The sequence below is a fragment of the Lissotriton vulgaris genome, chromosome 4_1 (genome assembly GCF_964263255.1).
Source record: "Lissotriton vulgaris chromosome 4_1, aLisVul1.2, whole genome shotgun sequence".
NCBI lineage: Eukaryota > Metazoa > Chordata > Amphibia > Caudata > Salamandridae > Lissotriton > Lissotriton vulgaris.
Window position 1 is genome coordinate 1,785,562,060 of NC_141691.1, and position 22,687 is coordinate 1,785,584,746.

At 42.8% G+C, this 22,687-nt stretch overlaps 1 protein-coding gene across 1 annotated transcript in view; it reads right to left on the minus strand.

The window, feature by feature from the left end:
* The window catches only part of ANGPT1 (angiopoietin 1), a 1,006,072-nt gene that overhangs the window by 28,374 nt on the left and 955,011 nt on the right, over positions 1-22,687 (minus strand). Inside the window, exon 8 of the mRNA XM_086966113.1 lies at positions 6,683-6,813. Coding sequence (XP_086822239.1) covers positions 6,683-6,813 — 131 coding nt within the window. The remainder of the gene's footprint in view (positions 1-6,682; positions 6,814-22,687) is intronic.

The window sequence follows — 22,687 nt, forward strand, 5'->3', positions numbered from 1 at the left end:
AGTTTGTGGGCTTCCATTTCAACCATAGCACCACATTAACCCCTTTGCCGCGGCCGCGATTTCGTGGCAGTGCGGCAATTCCGCAAAATGGGCGGGGCCGTGTCGGCCGACGGCAGCACTAGAGAGGTAGTGCTCCCGTCTGCCGTTGGTCGATGGCAGCACACAAGGGGTTAAGGTAAACACTGGTTTACCAAATAAATATTTGGCTGCAGCACAAGACACTGTCATAAGTAAAACATAATTTCAAAACAAACAAAGTTTCTTCAGAACTGAGCCAGAAGTTCCAGGCTCAACACAACTTTTCCTTCAAGGCATGTGATCATGGGTCATTATACTTTTTGCGGACAGAACAGTGGTGATCATGACATATTTTTCATCATTGGACTAGGAAAACAGTGAGAAAGGAAGAAAGCAGACATAAAAAAGAACCTGCCAGGGTGGGATTAAGTGAGAAGGGGCTGGTTCACAGAACATGTTTGAGTGACATTGTTTCATTTATATAAGACTGCGCTTGATGCAAACAGATTTTACAATCATGTTATGAAAGCAGAGTTCTGGAGGTGGTAATGTGTGACAAGAAGGCCTGTGCATAATTGTGGTGCAGCATTTTTTTGTGGGGGTGTTGCTTTGTGCGCTGTTGTTTTTGTACTTTTGTGCTGCATTATTGCAATGTGGTGCTACAGTGCAATTGTGTTTAAGTCTATTGTAATGCATTTAAATTCAGCTACATTCAAAGGTAGGTACGGTGGATACTTTTAAAGTTCCTGTGACAATCAAACCTTTACCACTTTTTGAAATGCTAAAATCATATTGCTACAATCTTTCAACTATGTGATAACAGTCATCCTAAAAGTGTTACTTAACACTTCCACTGCTCAAATTAAGTGATAAGGCTCGAGAAGTGTGGGGTGATGAAAGTAGATAAGTAGTGCCGTGTGTAGAGTTCGCTGTTGCTCGACAGTAGAGGCAGAGTCAACATCAGCGAGACTCGGGGTGCAGAAAAACAGCCATTCAGCACGGTCGGAAGCAAACTTCTAAAGAAATCTTTGGGCCTCGGTACTTTTTTTTGTCCAAATAAAGACCTGGGTGCACAGACAAGGTGCTGAAAATAGAAAGGTCGCACAAAGGTTTGTGCGTCTGCTCCCTGGAACCAGACATGCTTATGCACTCGCCGTCCTGAGAGGGAGGCTTCCAAAACAAGTGGCTTTGACATTCACCACAGCCTCGGGGTCTGTGGGTGGCTGCTCCAATGATCTTCACGTGCTCTCAGTTTTCTTTGTGGGATGTCTTTGAAAGCTGGAGAGACTGCTTGCAAATACATGCTCTGAGTGTTTATTTCCAAAGGTTGCAGCTTTCAGGGTCAAAGCAATGAAGCAATTACCACGTATCTGTAGCTAATATGGGTTTAAAAACCTCTTTTGTGAAATGCTGTTGGAAATGCGCCCGCGATGTACAATTCATCCCAATGAATGTCTACCTATTTGCCGAGGATCACAAAGCTTCATTGAGGGTCGACTTAAGGGCCTCACGGGACAAGTGCAGCTGAGTGGAGGGAATCCTTTCACTGGGAGGCCTCCTCGAAAGAGAAGGCGAAGAGTTGTCCCAACAATGTTGAGAAAGAAAACCTCTCACAATGATTTAAACAGAACTCCGTTAGTGGAGGTTTCTATTGCTCTGTTTCGTTTGTAACCTGAGGAAACGGATTACACCACAACATTTCACAAACAAAAGTTGAATCGTGTCTGGCAGTTTCATACGTTTTTATAACTTCGTCTGTTTTTCATGTTGAGGTGCTAAAAGATTAGGGCAAAATAAGTAGAAGGATGCAAAAGATACAGTAAAAAAGGCGCGAGTTCCAATTTGGTGCACACATATTTTGAGGAAAAAACACAGCGGTATATCTACAAGGAAATGGTGCAGCGCTGTATTTACATGAATATGGCGCACCCCTGTCTTTTCTCTACGGTGGCACTTGAAATAGATGCCTAGCGCCAACACAGACACCCTTGCGCCATAATGCCAGGGTGCCTGTGTTGCCGGGAATTATTGTTTATGTGTACATAAACAATCAATAATGGCAATTTGCTTCTCCTGTGTGTGCTGCATTCTGCAGTGCACTAGAAGGAGCAAACCGCCATTAGTTAAACATTATTTATGAGCAGGGAGGGACACCTTCCTGCACATAAACTGTAATTAATGACATTTTGCTCTTTCTATGTGTGCTGTAGAATGCAGTATACATAGAAAAAGCAAAAATAACGAGAAATAAGTACTTCTCTTTGTCAGCACCAATCTAACGCCTGCTGTTGCATGGCATTCGTTTTTGGGGCTGCCTCAGATGTTTGTAAATCTGGGGCAGCATCAAAAAGCAATGGGTGTTGTGGTGGGACGCCCACAGCAACAGCCATTGCACACTCTTTCATGCAGAAAACTGTGTGAAAAGGGTACCATATTTACAAAGCGGCGTTAAGCCAAGCAAAATGGCTCAAAGTCACTTTGTAAATATGGTGCAGGGTATTGCTCTTCTGGAATGCCGTGGAAAATACTTTCCGGTAGCGCAATGCCCTTGTGAATATGCCCCACAGTACTTATAAAAAATACTTGTTTTCGAGAGGAGTCTGCTTTTGAAGAATAGCTGAGTGTGGGCTGTTTATGAAAGTGTTGTACCAGAATACTGAGTTCATAAATAGCGTGAAAGTATGTTTGTGGAGGCAAGAATATAGTTACTATTCTTAACTCCATATCCATGTGCCTTGAAGATATGCCCTATCTTCAAGACACCTAGATGTGGGGTTAGGAATGGTAAATCTATACTTACCTCTGCATACTTACCTTCACAATATTATGGTAGTTGATATTTTTTGTATTTTAGGCTATTTTTAGAATACGTTTGATGCACAATATTAGTAGGCTTAATATTCTGACCTGCAACTGTGTATGAAGGGGTGTTTGCCACTATACTGAGGTTAGCAATATTGATCTACAATAATATCGCAAATACTGCACAGACCTAACCATACAAAACCTGGATTCAATAGATTGTTCACAGAGTGCCAATGTGTATTCAGTAACTGTACCTCATTCTGATTAAGTAGATTTGGACTTGCTATGTATTAAATATGCTGGACAGGCTTCCATCCGAAGAAAGATGGTATATATAATGGGTCCATACCTTCCCCCTCTTTCTGCTCTTTAGGTAAGGTAAAGTAATTTATTGTATTTGATTAATTAAAACCATTACAAAAATACACATAAAAAATACATACTTATTAAGACAAGAGAAATACATTTCTAAAAGCTTAAAAGTCTCTATTGTGAAAGCACCGTGCTCGGCTTTTTCTCAAGAGGTACAAATGTCTGTGCTAAAAGTTTCCATTTGAGAAAGTTAAAACTTCCTCATAAGTTTTTTGCATTTGAACGGGGCACATCACTCCCTTGCTTAGATTTCACTAGTGACAGGAATTTCACTAGCCGCCCACTTAACTGTGGGTCCTTGGAGTCGAAGCATGGCCTGTCTCTGAGTTCAAATCCCTTGTTCGTTAAAGTGCACTTTGAGTAATCCTCCCCTTTCCTCCTTTAATTTAGAGCAGGAGCAGATAAGGTGTTCCAAGTCCTCAGTACTGTTCCCAAATAGTTTGCATGTGTTGCCACATTTTCCCTCAGCCAGGGTGGGAGGTGCGGAATGGCTGGCAGGATTCCTAACTTATATTTTATTAATTGTTCTTTGGTCTTCCTGGAATACCCCAAATTAAAGTATGCCTGAGACCCAAGTGATTTGTAGCCATTCATTGTCATCCATGCATGTCAAGTCAAGTCAAGTCATAGGATTTGTATAGCGCACTACATACCCAGAGGGTTTCAAGGCGCTTAGGAAGGGGAGGATGATTACTTGTCAAATATCCACGTTTTAAGTTGCTTTCTGAACGCTAGGTGGTTCTGGGTAAGGCGAAGGTAAGCGGGGAGTGAGTTCCATGTTTTAGCAGCCAGGTATGAAAAGGATCTGCCTCCCATGGTGGTCTTGTTGATGCGAGGTACAATGGCGAGGGCTTGGTTGGAAGAACGTAGTTGGCGGGAGGGGGTGTAGAAGGATAGTCGTGAGTTGAGGCAGTCTGGTCCGATGTCGTAGAGTGATTTGTGTGCGTGGGTAAGCAGTCGGAAAGTGATCCTCTTGTTGACGGGTAGCCAGTGGAGGTCTTTAAGGTGACCAGAGATGTGTTCGTTGTGTGGGAGGTCTAATATGAGCCTGGCTGAGGCGTTTTGGATTCGTTGGAGTTTCTTCTGGAGTTTTGCGGTAGTACCCGCGTAGAGGGTGTTTCCGTAGTCCAGTCGGCTCGTGACCAGAGCGTGGGTGACTGTTTTCCTAGTATCGGAGGGGATCCAGCGAAATGTTTTTCTGAGCATGCGAAGAATGTTGAAGCAGGAAGAGGATACGGCGCTGACTTGTCTGTTCATTGAGAGTGACGAATCCAGGATGACGCCTAGGTTCCGTGCGTGGTCTGTCGGGATGGGTGCTTTTCCGAGGGCTTCCGGCCACCAGGAGTCGTCCCATGCAGAGGGGGATGTACCTAAGATGAGGACTTCTGTTTTGTCTGAGTTCAGTTTCAGACGGCTTTGTTTCATCCATTCGGCAACTTCTTTCATTCCTTCGTGTAGGTTAGTTTTGGCGGTGCTGGGGTCATTGGTGAGAGAGAGGATCAGTTGAGTGTCGTACGCGTAAGAGATGATGTTGAGGTTGTGTTGGCGTGCGATGGCCGCGAGGGGGCTCATGTATACGTTGAAGAGGGTGGGACTGAGTGAGGATCCTTGTGGTACGCCGCAGATGACTTCGGAGGCCTCGGACTTGAATGGAGGAAGGCGGACTCTCTGGGTTCTTCCGGTGAGGAACGAGGTGATCCATTCGAGTGCTTTTCCTTGGATTCCGATGTTATAGAGGCGTTGTAGGAGGGTGCTGTGGCAGACTGTGTCAAAGGCTGCAGAGAGGTCGAGGAGGATGAGGGCGACTGTGTCTCCATTGTCTAGTAGCGTTCGAATGTCGTCTGTTGCTGCGATGAGGGCGGTCTCAGTGCTGTGTTTTGCTCGGAAGCCAGATTGTGAGGGGTCGAGGGATTTGTTGGCTTCGAGGAAGGTGGCGAGCTGGTTGTTGACAGCTTTCTCGATGACTTTGGCCGGGAATGGGAGAAGCGAGATGGGGCGGTAATTTTTGAGTTCAGTGGGGTCCGCTGTTGGTTTTTTCAGAAGGGCGGTGAGTTCAGCGTGTTTCCAGTCTTCCGGGAAGGTGGCGGAGTTGAAGGAGCAGTTGATGACGTCTCTGAGGTGCGGAGCTATGACGGAGTCTGCTTTGTTGAAGATGTGGTGAGGGCATGGGTCTGTGGGGGATCCTGAGTGGATTGAATTCATCAGGCGGATGGTGTCCTCAGTGGAGATTGGGTTCCAGTCGTTGAGAATGTTCACGGGGGGAAGATGATCAGCAAATGGTAGGGTGGGTTGATTTCCGGGTTGGTTGTCAAAGCTGTTGTGGATGTCTGCAATCTTGTTGTGGAAAAATGATGCTAGGGAGTCGCAGAGGGTTTGAGAGGGGGTGATGTCGTTGGAGTTGGCCGAGGGATTGGAAAATTCCTTGACGATGTTGAAAAGTTCCTTGCTGTTGTGGGCGTTGTTGTCAAGTCGATCCTTGAATGCTGTTTTCTTGGCTTTTCGGATCAGTTGGTGGTGAGTGCGGGTGGCGTTTTTGAAGGCGACCTTGGTGCTGGTGGTTGGGTCTTTTTTCCAGGTCTTTTCAAGGGAGCGGCAGAGTTTCTTGGACTTCTTGAGATCATCGTTGAACCATGAGGCCTTCTTGCTGCCAGGTTTGCTTTGCCGTTTTTTCAGTGGTGCTAAGGTGTCGGCGGTGTTGGATAACCATAGGGTGAGGTTAGCGGCGGCTTCGTTGGTGTTAGAAGAGAGGGCTGGGGTGTTTCGAAGGAGCGATGCGGAGATTTGGTCCGTGGTGATTTTGTTCCAGTTTCTTTGCAGGGTAGGTTGGAGGTGGATGTTGGAGGTGATGGCTCCTTTCTTCTCTCTAAATCTGCATGAGCACCGTTTCTGAGCACCCCTCTATCACCATAACACTTCTGGAGCTAAGAATTTAATGTAAACAGTATTGATATTGTGTCTTTGCAATACATTTTCAAATATTTTGGAGTGCAATCTTAGTGTGTGTGTGTGTCTGAATTTTTTGAGCCATCTGTTGTGATTGAATCAGAGTGGGGTTTTCTAAGTAAATTAGGAGGAGTTGATTAGTATGGCCCCCTGTAAATTTTCTGCTTTTTCTGATTGGACCACTGTTATCTGTATCTAAATTAGGTGGACAGTTATGTAGGTCAACCTCTGGCTGCTCCTACTCTGGGCCATAATATCCACTGTAGATACACCAAAGGTCCGCCTACATATCAATCTGCTGGGTGACCATTATGTTGGAGGTAATGATACTTCGTCACTATTGCAACATAGTATCCATACCACCAACATATAATTCAGCCCCTACGACTGCAACGTAGGGTTTAGGCGAATCTTATGCATGTAATATTATTGACATGCCATACAACTCACAAAATACATATTGGCACCGTACTACATGAGGAGTGCACTACATGTGTGTAGTTGAACACTAAAGTTAATTTCACAGTTGCTATATCATGCTTACCTCCTGTTAGCATGAGAGCGCATTTGCACATGCAGTTGTCATTGTCGGCATCCTTGGTGCTGAAATCGGCTCCATGCAATATTAAGCTGCTCTGCTTGCCTGCAGTTCCAGAATGGCCTTTCAGATATAGTCTAAAATAATAATAATTAGAATTAGAGCCAAACAAAAAAGTCAGATTCTTCAGTAATAAACAAAGAAACATCTAGCCTGTTGGATTTTCTCCATCATTCACATGTACGTGGATCATAAAATCATATATTTTGAGAACTGAATGTCAATAAGAGAGTTTTATACCCAAGGTAGTCATAAAATTAACCAGAGCAATGATGGCGCTGTGAAAGTCCTTGAATGGAAATGAAAGCTGGGCGACGCTATCCCTATTAAGCCTTCTGAAGGTGGTGTATGCTTTTTGTACCTTTCACCAGTAGAGGACAAGGTTCTGCTGTCCAGAGGGTGAATCCAAAGTGTTCCTCAATTCATAGTGAGGGTGGACATGCTCTCTGTATACACTCCCATTGTGGGTAGACTGTTATTTTTACTTTCACCTTTATGTGTGTGCTTGTGTGTCTATACGTGTGTGCATGTGTGTGTTTAAAATGTGGAACTAGCTTTGTAGCTGGGCGTTCTGTAGAGAACAAGGTCACTATTGTATTCATTTTTCACTCTCTCTTGAGGGCCTCCAAGATGATGTCTCTGGGTCCTGTGTCAGAAGCCCTATATATGTCTGGTAGAACGGGTGATATACAGCCACATTCTGTCTGCTCAGATCATCTTCCCTGCTAAAGTACCTGAGCTGACCTCTTCACGGGTGTTGCGCTTGAGTTTTTTCATCTAACTCTACTCAGGGAGTCTGCCCCAGGCAGCCGAAACACTAGGGGCCAGATTACGAGTTTCGGTGGTGCGGGAGCAGGTGTTATGCCACTGTCGCTCCACCACACCTCTGAAACTTGCCGCCACCCACCAGATTATGACTTTAAAGTGGTCTGGAGGGCAGGTGGCTTGACGCACCCAGGGCTTTGCCTCTTTCAAAGGTGCCGGCTCCTTTAAAAAAAGGCACTGCAATGGGAATGCCTCACAAGGTTTGTAACTGGCATGGACTCGAAAGTCAATGCCGGGCAGGAACTGTTTTGCAGGCACACAAGGGGGAACATTTTTTGTCCCCCTGTGTGCATCCACAAGCGGAGGAGGTACAGGGAGCCCTCTAGTGACCCCTTTGTTTCCTCTCCACCAGTGTTGACATGAAGTAGAAACCTCCATACCACCGCCAGTGGAGAGGAAACTCTTAATATGCGTTGCAAGATCACGGCAGTCCTGCCAAGCATATTGCAGCCTCTGACCTCTATGACACCTCTATGGAATGGTGGTTCTGTGCTGGCACCGGTCTCAGGGCAGTCCGACCGCCAAACTCGTAATGTGGAGGTGAGACCACGGCGGTGGCTGGACCGCTACCAATGCCGTTCTAGAGTGCACTAGAAAGATTGGTGTAAAACTCTTTCCGTTGTTTGGTTATACCCTCTGGTCTCACAATATCAAACAGGTTAGCTTGAACCAGAAAGGGAGATTTGTGTATGGCTGTAAGAGAGTGGGAGTTATAAATGGGGTTGAATGGAACTTTTTTGAATGTGAGAAGTAGATGATGAAGTTAAAGTATGGTGCCTGTGTATATAAAGTTGATTGCGCTTTTTTGTATATTGTATTTTTCTACAAGCTTGTCCTAATTGAAAAAAAGTTGCATTAAGTAAACAAAAGAAATAACGAATTCTAAAATAAATTGAAGGATTTACCTATTATCTCAGGTCGTCATAGATGTATTTCTATGGATTGGCTACAATAATAACTAATTGATCATCAGTATTTGTATCAGTGTTTGGTTTGGATGCATAAAAGGAGCATCGTGCTGGTATTGTCCATTTCATCAGAGAGATTATTACAGAACTAACTGAAAACCATTGGTCATCATTCAAAAAGGTTTTGATATAAGTGGGATCTCATGAATTTCAGGAGTAAGTCAGCAGTATTACAAGAGTACATCACTGCAAAACCTGTTTAAATCAGGCCTGTTGTGTCTAAAACCCACTCCTGAAAAATACCAATACCCACAAGGAATTCAGGGCCATATTATCAAGAAAGGACAATACATTATCACAGTTTTTATCAGCAGGAAACTGCAGCTAAAGCGGCAATAATGGGCTTGATAATACGCCCTTGTGAATTACCATAGAAGCCCAGGTTCTGGTGTTAACCTGGGCTTCTATGGGAATTCACAAGGGCATATAATCAAGCCCATTATCACCGCATTAGCGGCAGTTTCCTGCCGATAAAAGCAACGATAATGTATCGTCCTTTCTTGATAATATGGCCCTCATTTCCTTTGCTCTGTTTACTTAATCTCAAATACACCTCCCATGTAATACAAATATTCTGAGAAAAAGGATACTGTTAATGGAGTAGAAATAGAAAACCCAAATAAAATACACCAAATAAAAAACAGAGGGTGTCACTTACAAGAGGCCTACAATTTCGGAGCAGCACTTTTAATGACCCTCCGGTGGCTCAGGCCTCTCAATCATATATACATGGCCATGCAAAGCCACCTTGCTTAGATTTTCATGGCCTTGTAGATATGGTGTAAGGCAAGCACAAGTCACTGCATTGCCTCAAACTATGTCAGGGAGGTGTGCTATGGGTTTTGCAGTCGGTGTTCCTATGCAAAGGCCTTGGATTTTGATATATTCGCAGATTTAAAACATTGCATAAATCTGGGAATACATCAAAACAGTGCTCCTCACCATGGGTGGCATAATGAGGAGAAATAACTATGTCTCCTCGTTTTTTCTTTTTCTAAATGTGCACGCATTGAAAGAGGAAAACTCCTCCATTGACTGTTTTTGTGCAGGAAGGTTTACCTTCCTGCACATAAACAATCATTCCGCCATGCTGCAAGGGTGTGTGTGTTGGCACAAGGGACCCATTTGTGCGCCAGTAAAAGGGGACAGGTATGTGCCGTAACTCATAGATACAGTGCATTCCTGTCATTTTCTTTTGATGCGGGGCAGCACACCAAAGTGACTTACTGCGCTGCCTTGCATCAAAATCTTGCCAATGAGACCCTCACTTTCTTCAGGAGAATATATTTCTTTGTGAAGAAATGATCTTAGAAGATGTATTCTACAATGCCAAACCCAGAACCGAAGTCTGTTGATACAGGAATTACTGAATTTAGGCCTATGGCACTCGTTAATGCATTTAGGGCCCGATGTAGGTAATAGGGAAATACCGATTCCTAAATACTGAATTTTACAGATTCAGTATTTAGTAATCGGTATTTCATATGTAGGTAATAAATCGGTAAAAAATACCGAATTGTTAATATTCCTTATTACCGAATCGGTAATACCGATTCGTAAATAAGGTATACCTACCCATTCATTCCTATGGGCTTGGAGACCCATAGGAATGAATGTGAAGACATTCTGTATTACCGAATCAGTATTACCGATTCGGTAATACTTGGGAGGTATTTTAAGGGTGCCAGGGTGTCCAAAGGACACCCTGTTGCATCCCTGAAATGTGCATGTGTGCACATGTGGCACACATGCATGCCCTAGGGGCATGGATGTGTGCCACATGGCACATTTCAAAAAGCTAAAAAGTGCTTTTAGAAAGGAAATCGCTATTTACCACCAACTTGGAGTTGGTGGTAAATAGCGATTCCTTAACCCCTTTGTGGCTGATGACGAGCTGGGCTCGTCATCGCGTAGCCTCCTCGTCATGGAACATGCGATATTAAAAATCTCAGCGTGCGAGCAAAGTAACGCTAGCACGCATGAGGTTAAGGCTGAGGTGCACTGTTTTAAGTGCTACCTACATTGCATTTAAGGAATCGGTATTACCGATTCCTTAAATGCAAGGCCATAAGGTATCAGTATTAAGGAATCTGTATTTACTGATTCCTTAATACTGAATCCTCCAAACATCATAAATTCCTAAATACCGGTCGGTAACGGTGAAATGTAATGAATTTCACAGTTACCGACCAGTATTGGGCCACCTACATATGGCCCTTAATAAGGTATTATTTAATTAGACATACTGGCAAACACCCTTTGCTATTGATTTAGTATTGGCTGGAGTTTGAAGGATACAAGACGAGGAAGCAATGTCTGACCACACATGATAAAATGGTTTATCAACATAGATAATTGTTTTAGGCTGTCATGGACACTCACTACATTTGTACAAAAACCTAACCTGAGATAGATATCTGCTAGTATTTACATATAAACCACTGTTAATATTTGTTAGCTAAACACATTTCAGCCATGATCATTTTTCAAACAGGAAATAAATTCGACCACAATGAACGAGGAGAAAAAAAATAACAAGCTGATATGTTAGTGTGATATCTGCCATTAAGATACCTAGCCATGAGTACCATTTTATCAAGATTTTCGTTCTGCAGCCCACGATCAATCCTCCCATATTATAAGCCTTATTTATCATATGCATAAAGCCCTAAAGATATAAAGTTCTATAGGTATAAAGTTATAATGAAACAAAAACGCCATAAACACCATTCGTTCAAGATTTTTTGCTGTGCATCCCACGAGCAACCCTCTGATATTATAAACTCTGCTTTTATAAAACCCTCACAATTATCAAAATGGCCACTGTTGATCTCAGACCAGGTTTTAGAATTGAGACAGCACCTGGAAAGTAAAATAAATGTAAAATAAATGGAACTTGGAGTCTTGCATGCTTCAAAGACAACAAAAACAACAAGCTTAGATCCAGGGGTGCTGGGGTTGCATCACGACCTATAGTGAGAACGTCTGAATTTAGGAAATATGACTGAGTATTTGGCAACATTTTCAAAATACTATGCTGACCTAAGTGCTAACCCATCCTGCTGTTCGTGTTCACAGATCAATCCTCCTCAATGCAGGAAAATGATGCACAACAAAGCCAAACTTGAAAATAAACTAACCTTAAAAGGTCTTTTTACAAATGTAAAGGTTCAGGAGACAACTGACCTACTGAAAAAATCTCAAGGCCTCTCCTTTTGTGGTCACAGAATAATGATATCACTAGAGCGAGTTTACTTTAGGATGCGCTGTGTAGGGGCCGCATGTCCCGATGTGACTGTGAACATGAGACTAGTGTATATGAACGTGTTGCTATGCACAGCACAGTTTAGGAGGTAACCAGGAAGCAGGCATGTTCTATTTTGTGTCTGTAGAATATGTGAATGCTGCTCTCACAGTACAATTGATAAATGTCCTGTTCTTGACACATCTAGCAACTGCATCTGAAGAGATATGCATGCATTTATGTTTTATTTGCAGTGGAGTTATTATATTTACATAGCACTACTGCAAATGGTATAAAAAAGCAAAAGTAAAAGAAATTGTAGTTTTCAACGCCAACAGCTCTAACATTAACAAATGTGAGATCTATTGCATTGGAAATGCAATCGGTCTCGCATTAGTTGGAGTTATTGGCATTATAAATGCTAATATTTTTTACCTAGCCATGTTGCAGAGTGCAGTACCATATGTGGCCACATATGGTACTGCACTCTGCAGTACCGTACGGTCCACCCGGTAAATCCACCCTAGCCATAATGCATTGCATGCAAGACAGTACCAGGAGCAATTTTTTTTTACAGTTTTATATACCGCAAACTTGACCCGAATCGGGTATCAGAGCGCTTTGCACCAGTTGCATTACATGAGGATACATGCAAATAGCTATGTCCATATATACAATTATTAGCTTTGAAATGTGACAAAATAATTATTATATTAATTCTGGATTAAGTTGTACTCTGTGTAGAGCTGATGAAGCGAAATGTATAAAAAGTCTTATATAAATGTGAGATGGGCTATTAGGTAAAGTAACCATTGCCAGCCTTGTTTAGGACCAAAGGTGTGTCCTGCATGAAGCCCTTTAAGAAAATAGTGCTCCGAGGCTGTAATTAAAACCTAGGGAGTATGAACACATGTAACAAGGGGTGTCCTCGTAGGAGGTTACAAGATGAGACAAGCAGGGTCTACTAAGTCCATTGACTAATGAAAAGCCACCATTTGCAATGGACAGATACAGGGCCAATTAAAAAGATGGGCGGAAAGTGGGAAGAGCTTTGTGCCTATATGCGAAATACAGCATGTCTCAAAGAGACAGCGCAAGTGATGCCTAGGCAAGAACTAAATATGGTCCCTGAATACAATTAGAAGTATGTGTACTCTTGTGAGACCACAAAAATGAGGCCCGGATGCTCATGCTTACAAGATAGCAAAAATTAAACCATTATGTGAAATGTCTAACTTATAAAACGTTATCAGTTCAAAGTTAATGTATTAACCTTTTCCTCATCTTAAACAAAAAAAACATATATAGATGTGCAATACTGTTCCTTTAAAACTGAGACTGCTTTCTCCATCCTTGGTACAAGTTGATGATGAAGTGGAAAAGAGCCCCCTCGAGCAGATGTCAGGCATGGGCAGCTCAGAGGTGAGGGCTCTCACAGGGTGCTCGCCACACTGTGCTCATACTCATGCATTTTGCAAGTGGCAACTGGTAATTTTGGAGTTTATGGCTTAGGCCAAATTGCATAAACAGCAGGAAATCTGCTCTCATGCTGCACTAGTCCAACTTGCCCCTAGTGACCCATACCACCAGAATAATGCAAGTTCACCAGAGACTAACATTATTTGGATGGTGACATGTGCAGAGGTCAAAGACTGAATTGTTTTTATATTCACACTGCATTTCTTTTTAACCATTTCACAATTTGGTGCTCCAATCCATATTATATTTATCAGATCTGCACTGCTCTTTGCCCCTAGTTTTGTGTCTCCCTCCTTTGAACCCCAGCCTGTTATGTGATGTGGCACCGCTGGGGTCTTCCCGAGTTTTCAAGTCAATCTGTCTGTTGGTCCCTGAAAGACGAGAGCATCATATGGTCTGTGGTATACTGTGATACCTGCATAGGTGGTGATGTTTCGTGGGCTGTGGAATTAAATAAAAGAAGTTGTTTCACTCTGTATGTTTTGGTTACTGTGAAATAAGACAGTTTTTTGTGAAAACTATAATCAAGAATATAAGAATTAATATAATAGTGATACAAACTCCTACACCTTGACCCTGCTCAGATTCTTAATTGCCCTTTCCCCTCCATCTTCCTCCCTTTGAACAAAGGCAGCCAACAAGATTAATTTCTGGATTTGTCAGTGTCAACAAAACCACCCCCTGCCCACCCTGATCAACTAAGTACTGGTGTCACATATCCTCCTCACTTTGATATATGGAACACCTCAAAAACAAAAGGTCCCTTGCAAGAAAACTGAAAGCTATTCCATGGAAACCCACCTCAATTACATGGCAACCTACAATAGAGATATTTGTGCCACTAAGGCTCAGTATTTCGCAAATAAACTCATCGAAGCCAACAATTCCATTCGAGTTTTTTTTTAAATTGTAAACTAACTTACCTAACCCTACGGCTCTAATTTCAAAACACAGCCAAAATAAATCCAGTGTTGTTTCCTATCTTTTTTGCTAATAAAATTAAGAATACCTCCAGCTTTCTTATTCATAACGTTCCCCCTAACTCTTTCCGCTTTCCTCTCCCAGTTCGCCAACCGCATTTTCTGTGCTGGACTTTATCCTTCTCAGCTGTGAACTCACTGCCCAAGTACAGAGTTCACTCCATTGAGGTTCACTGCCAGACACTGGCCCTTTGTATCTTCCACCTTATGCCTCCACTGTGGCTCTCGTCCCTTCTAATCTCTTTAATCTCTTGCTATCCCAACAATGTTGAGGGCTCCATTGAAGACAATTGGTTGATTTAGACCCAACATCGGCTGGTATAGACCTTCTGTTTCTCCGTTTTCGTTTTTTGTGTCTTTCTGTTTTCCCCATTTCAATTTTGAACATTCTACACTCAGCGGGTGGATTGTTCTAAGCGCCACTTCTGCCTTGGAAAATACTGGTTGTTAAAGGCCCTCTCCCTCGTCGTAGGCCTTTGTCTGCGGCACTGGCCCGTAACTCATGTTCAAACCCTTTAACAACTGCTGGAGCCTTCGATAGCACTTTTACGTAGTGCCATGATTTAGTAATAATAATAATAGCGTGTTTTATATGGTGCTTGCAACTGCAGATGCTGCTGTTTCATGCACATAACATGTTCCATTATTGAGAAGTTAATTATTCCAGTGTTTAGCAAAGGTGAAAAACTGAGGCATGTGGTGAAAAGCTGGGCCGGATATGCCGGAATACCAGTGAACACTCTGAAAAGTACACTTTTCTAACATACATTTCAACCCCAATGTAAAGAAAGAAAGTGCGACGTGCTTAAACAACACACAAGGGTGCAAACATTGGTAAAAGGATTTTAGCAAAATTCTGCCTCAACTTGCTCCTGATGTGCTTATTTGGGCACCTTCCCTTAAAATGTACATGCTGCAAAATGGAATTACTTATTATTTAATTTCAGGCAGCATATACAAGTAAACATCTATGATTTCATCCTCATCACTAATCACTCTACTCCATTCTTTATAAAAAAAATAATGAAATCACTACTATTTTTTAACTTCTTGGTCTTCTGCTTGCAAATCATTTGGTGCCCTTGACGTAAACCAGTATAAATTTCCGTGGCAGCGGATTTTTGAATATCCTGGAAGAACACTTTTCTGTAACTGCATTATAACAAGTAATGGCCATTCTAACATTTTAATTAATCCGAACATCCAAAGCTAAAAGTGATAATTTTCTAGGTTTCCCTTAATACTACCGAGTCTCTTTATTATTTTTTCCTTCTATACCTGTCAGTGAAAGGGCTCTCGCACCTCTTGAAACACTTCTAGCACATTCTTCATGAATTGTTTTTGATACGGCGAACATTCACGTGTCAAAATAAATAAATACGTCTTTAAGTTCCCCGAGCCTGGTATTTATTGAGTTTGACACCGATGGCTTATTTTACTGGCTGAGATGCTTTCCGCGGCAGGAAACAAAGATAAACTGAGAGGGTGTTGATGGAGGCCTCGCTTCACGCATGGCACCCAGAAGCTGACACGTAACGCGTCATACATCATCATCAGACGCACGCAGGCTTCTGTGGCAAAACAATATTCCCTGGGACAGCTCCTACCCGGTTCATGCCGCGGCTACGTTCAAAATTGTGACGAAAACGATTGCTCACTAAGGTGACAACTATCTCTGTTGAAACAGATGGTGAATGTCTATAAATGTCAGGCATGGAGAACAAAACCCTGCCTACGCCGCGGCGTTCGAAAACGGTGGGCAATCACAGGGCAGAGTAAAACTGCAATGTAAAATGGTTGTACCAGGACTTCTGGAGATATTTTAATAATCTTCCTTTAAGGAAAACAGGATGCATTTAATAAAAGAAAAATGAAACGTTTTCGATTCACTTTTTAAGGACAGCCTGCCATAAAAAATTATTTTGCATGCATTTGCAAAGGGTAACGGGTCCCTCTCATTAGCAAATGCATTACCACCTACTTGAAGTAGGTGGTAATTACGAGTGTTTTGCAACTGCAATTACGATCACAAAACATTAGTACATGGGTTTGAGACTCGCTATTTGGAAGGGAACGCCCCTTCCAAATAGCGAGTCTCTAAACACGTTTTTACGAGTCGCAATTAATTTGTGACTCGTAAATTTGTGTTGGAACATGGCCATGACAATTTTAGCTTGCGCAAACGTCTTGCTAACCCATTTGCGCATGCTAAAATTGTTCGTACATCTGTCCCTAAGTCCTCTAATTTTTTAAGGAAGTGCAGGGGGGTTTGATTACTGGTGCAAGTTCATCCACCAAGCGGATGGTATTGTGGAGGGAAACGAAATTCCACCACTAGGTTTATATTCAGAGTTATTACACCCTCGATAATTTGAAATATTTACCACATACTCATGTATAACCAGTAATGCTAATATATTATAGGTTGCGTTTGTGGAAATTGAAATAATGTTTTTCTCCTGTCGATTTTGTAAAATAGTTGAAGATGAATCTCTGACTGACATAAGTAAAATGTCACGTTCTCATAAAAAAAAAAAATATGAGATCATCGGAGTCTAATACGTGTCTCCGAAGGAAGAGTTACATTGACAACTTTTATTTTTGTTCGGTTTGGATATGCTTCATAACTGTTATTCTCTTATTATATTGCATTGCCTCGTTGCATTTATATAAAGCTTCATGACCCTGACATGGCCCTAAAGTGCTTCCAGTTTGTCAGGTAATAAGCTACCTAGTTTGTTGTGCATGGTTGGAAGTATAGTGTGATCTATGTGGGAAGCTTGGTGGGCTATGTGTGATCTTTGTAGCGGTGCTGCAGTACTGCTGCAGGAAACTAGTGGCTACATGCAGGAGTGAGTTAAAGTAAAAAGGAGTTAGACGGATATGAGTCATTCTTGTAGAGAAGCTTCTTCTGGCTGGTTGGGTATGGTCTTCCTAATTTCTTGCACCATGTTGGTGGAGTGTGGTTGCAGAGAGGCCTCTGTGGTAAGAGTTAAGTGTCACAAATGAGACCGTATTATACAGAGTGTCCCGGGGGTGCAACGAGTGTTTGCACCAGATTTACTCACCCCTGGGGCACTCTGGTATTACTGGAAGGGCTGCAGATGCTTGTGCACCACCTTCTGTAATACCGATAGAACTGGCGCATATAAAGTGCCATCACCATCTGCAGGGGGCGTTCCCTCATTTGCATGGGGTCATGCCCAATGCAAATGAGGGAACCCCCTTGCCTCTTCGCACGCGTCGTATTACAGACGTCGGTGCAGGAGGTGCACTGTCAATGCGCCCCCTGATGGCAGCCCTCCGGCAGAGTAAAAGGGGACCCGTGGAGCCCCCAGACATCCCCTTCCAGGCAGGTGCAGTCAGTGACTGCACCTGCCTGCAAAGCGATCTCTCAGCCCCTTTGAAAGTGCAGGTGGGTGCTGCCTTCACAATGAAAACACAGAGTGACTGTAAAGCAGCCGCTCCATATTTTATGTGAATGCGCTGCCTCCAGGGCAGCACAAGTCTGCGGCTGTCCTAAGGAACGGGACATTCACCATAATGAGGCGAACTTACATTCATTGCACCAAGCGCAATGAAGGAAAATGTGCGGCTTGCATAATACCGGCCATGACGTTTATAGTAGTGTGGTAGCTATCTTGTAGCTACGCCTACACACAGAGAAGTTTATTTACAAGACCCTTGTGCCGCCGGTACATCAGTTTTTTTCCATATTCAAAGTGATGCACCGGAGGCGCAAAAGGCTTTGTAAATAAGCCCCAGAGTGTGGTAGAAATGTACATGAAAGATTTGCTCTTGCAGATACATGCCACTGTCTTTTAATCAAACCTTCACACGAGTGGATCATCGGGCTCAGAAGAGCATGTTTTTTCTGCTCTCCAGAATTTCAAGTGGTTGTGAATGTCCGTATTTTTGCTCGGAGGATGCTTCTGAGTTTGGCTACCTATACATAGGAAGAAGTACTACCAACGCAAGGTTTCCTCAATGGTTGGGATGTTGAGCAGCAGGCTAGTGTAGATGCGTGTGTCCTTTTGGAGAATGTCAGAAATTCTAGTTGGGGACATTTCAATCCGATTCCATAGATGTCATGATGAGTGATGCAGAGAGCACTGAATGTCAGTGGCCACAGGCCGCAAGAGGAGCCAGGAATGGCCTGCTGACATGCTAGCAAATGCACAGATGCAGGGGTTGCCTTGCAAGCACATTCTGGATTCTCTGGTGTCTGTGGAGCCTGTCCAGATAACATCAAAGGCACAGTCCATTGGCGTGTTCTAAGCTGTGGGACATGCACCCTGTGCAGAAACCCTACTGTGTACTGGCACTGTTTTTCAAACCTTTATGTTTTCGCATGCACCATTCTTTTACTACAAAGTACGACTAACATTTGTGATCAAACGACACCATGAGCTATGGAAAATAGATTGTACTAAATATATGATGAGTAGAATCACAGGGTCGGAGTTGAAACAGTGCTTGGAAATGCAGCTGATATTCGCAAACATGTCTGTGCTCCTGCGCTTCTGTTACACAAAGGGGCGCAGCAGCTTATGCCTAGACTTGCAGTAGCACAGATGTAGCCCCTGCACAATGCAGTGAGCGTGAGTTTATTCTGCCGGTGGTTGTGTGTTATACAGATGTGGGACTGCCTTTCTCCATGAACATGGGACATGTTACAGATGTCGTGGAGAAGTATGGCTCAATGGTTAGAGCGGCAGACCCTGATACAGAGGTTTGGCCGGGACCAGGGTTCAATTCCCCGCCTCAGCGGGTCTTGGGCTCAATGTCCACGGACTCGATAATTCTCGCTTAGGTGCCTACCCTAATCATGGGTCCCCACTCTGCAACTCTGGGCAATATCTTGCTTAATCTCCACAACGGCTCTAAAAGCGCTGGGATGCCTGGTTTCACCTTGGGGATGCCCAGTAGGGAGCATCTCACAGGGAAAGCCGGGACGGGTTCCACAGCGGTATACAGCGCCAAGATGCCAGTCAGGTGATAGTGCGCTTTACAAGTATACATACGTTTACATTTACATGTGTCCCCAGGAGCCCGGTTGCCCTAACTGCGCACCATTAAGGAACGGGCGCAGCTGCTCCTTCCTTGATGTTGTCCTATTAAGAGGAGGAACGAAGGCATGGAGGACCTCCAAGAGCCTGAACAGATAGGTCTGTAGTCAAAGGTGATAACTTCTTTGGATGGATAGTATGGTATACACAAAAGGCTGGTCTGTAAAGGCAGGCTAGAGGGATACGGCGTGGGCCAAGAGTCACAGTATCAGCTGCTCTTCGGAGACCCACTCTACGCCACAACCATCTTGCGATCACTTTCACGGTCCCCTTCAGAGCATGGGTCTGCGACAAAGTAACAAAGAAATGGTTGGAAACCAAGTATCAGTTCAGTTTAAAGAGGTCACAAGAAGTGACGTTTCCTCTTATACCCTTAAGGAATAATTTCAAGTATAAACATAACACTCTTTGAGTGTTTACAATGCAAGGGAAATAAAACAATGCAGACTAAAATAATATGCCATGGGAAATAAAAAAAAAAGGGAATGAAAAAACTGATTAAAAAATGCAACAAGTGCAGATTCAGGCATTAGACCGTACCTTATTCTATAAAAGCATTACTAAGTAATGTGGAATTTGAAATCACTTTGCTTGCTGTCCATGGAAAATAATTATATTAAATAATCTACCGTACACAAAGCATCATGCATTAAAGCCCAGGGCACATGCAAGGTCTTGTTCTCCAATAGGCCCCCAATCAGTAACGCTTGCTCAGCGTCACTGCACCGGATTGCTCAACGTACCTTTAAAGCTGTGCTTAATTTGAGCCGGTGGTTTCCAGAGCTCAGCGCAAGCACTAAATTGTCAACACCAGTACGTATGGCAGTCTGCCACGTTACAGCGCTGTTTGCCTAATTTACAGATGAGCCTATCAACAGCTGTTTATTAACTGAATGTACATTAAAATGACTAATAGAGGAGCCCAAGTCATTCTTATGCTTTGGGGTCCTGCAACAGTCTGAATTGTCACACTTATAGGAGGACCATAGCTAGTACTTATGTTGGTACTTTCACTGGCAGTGCTGGCGGGATAATGGGTTGTGCAAGCTGCAGAGGCCTCCTGGCGACAGCCCTGGCACTTATTTTTTCACAAATTATGCACTGCTACAAAGGATAAAAATAAGGAGGTAGATCACTAAGAGTCCAAGACCCAAAGCAGTGGAATACATTGCATTCAACCTTGAGAGCAGAACCCAACTACCTAAGATTGAGGATACTCCTAAATGAAAAAAAATATTCAGAGAAGTCTTTGAGTAAATATATAGATTTGGGAGTGAGTGAAAAATACATGCATGAGGAAGTATCCTGTGTCTAGTATGATTTCTGGTAACTCTGGACTTATGACTCTTCCATTGAACACTCACAAGTAATGGCAAGGTATTGTGCTGCACTACATACAACTCCTAAATCCAATGAATAAATGAGTAATTAGAGATTGTGGAGCATCAGGGCCATTTTAATAGGAATGTGGCACTACAATGCAAGTGACTGAGAAGTTTAAAACATATATAATTCAGCTAAGGTAATAAGGCTAGTTAGATTGGTTACGGAAGAGTTTACTTTATTTACTCATGAAGCACAATTAGATTTCCAAATCAAGTTAAAAAGATGTTCTTGCATTTTAGCCTGAAAGCCCTCTTTCTAGTGTTGCCAGAAATAGCATTTCCACGACCCAGTTGTCAATTTGTGGTCTGCAGCCGGATCTCCAGAGTTTTGGAATTAGTCTCCACCCCAACATGATAGCATGATTTATCCACTCAAATCCGTTCTCATCAATGTGTGGCATCGGATAGACAACTCTTTACAGTACAGCCCATTACCATGAGAATACTTTCTTTCATTTCTGCCCAAAAGGTGTTTATCTTGTCACAACAAAAACATGTTTATAATTAGCAACAGCTGCTTTGAATTGCCAACATTTGTCTGACTTCTGGAGTTTGGGATTTTTGGGACTCTGAGGAGTTCAGTCCAATCCTTTGCTGGCAGCAAATGTGCTACACATCTGAACTAGCTATGGTGTGTGAGACAAAGTTGTGATCCAGTTGAACTTTGGTCTCATTTATTTCACCATGATTAACAAACGAATTTGTTCTGCATGAGCAGATAGAGGACAGCATTGGGAGAGAGAAAAATGCTCGTTTTTCAGAAGACTGTGCCGTGGTGAGTACATGTTGAGATTTGAGTCAATCACACACAATCTATCTTTTAAAATGCTGAAATCTATTAAAACACAGATTACTGCACAGTTCATTTAGAACATATATGCCACTGTCAAAGGTGCTGACATTTCTGAAAGACAACCCATTCTCAGCTGGCATGCTCTAATCCCTAATTTCAAATTTGCCCAGTTTTGAGGATGTGTAAAATACAGGGACATGCGAGGATGAACGTCCAAACCAAATTCATAAATTGATATAAATATTTATTAGCTAACAAACTTTTAATAACTATTGGAAAAGGAATACGTTTAAGTGTAGAAAATGGCGTGTAGGCATTTTATGAAGGAAATAGTTAACACATGGTTAGAGGGTGCCCAGTCAAATTCAGTGGGGCCGTTCATTATCATGGAGGCATGTGGGACTCTATGCAAGTCTATGAGAAAGTAAAACAAGCATTTAGAATTCCAATTGGTAGGATCCTTCGTGTCCCTCTCTCCAGGGCTTTGGCATCAAACAAAGACAAAGACAAACTGGGTAAGCAGGTACGCTTCTGCATACATGATAAGTACACTCGCTTTTAACCAAACCCATCTCGACTCTGCAAGGATTCCTCTCGGAAGGACGCGGACAAGAGAGGGGGCATTTAATAGACAGCAAGTGTGCATAAGAGCATCTTTTTTTCCAGACAGTTATGAGTCAGTGCTAACAAGAGAGGGGCCAGTTAATAGACAGCAAGTGTGCATAAGAGCATCTTTTTTTCCAGACTATTATTTGTCAGTGCCAACAAGAGAGGGGCCAGTTAATAGACAGCAAGTGTGCATAAGAGCATCTTTTTTCCAGACAGTTATGAGTCAGTGCTAACAAGAGAGGGGCCAGTTAATAGACAGCAAGTGTGCATAAGAGCATCTTTTTTCCAGACAGTTATGAGTCAGGGTCATCTGATATTACCAGGTATCAAGGATCAAAGTAACAGGTGTGTCAGTAGTCCCAGACTTTATATAAATCAGTTGTCTTGGGCATTAAATGCACATATTTCCTCGTATGTTATGTGTACTAGTGTCAACTGTCAGTCTGTGCATCCATTGTCCCATCTAATGAATGTGTATCAATGTCCACATACAGTAATGAGCTTTAATGGCCGCACATTAATGATCACACACTTTAAGTAGCATTGGTGACTCAACACTGTGCCAGAGTATGAAAGATCCCATACAGTGAGCGCCCTTA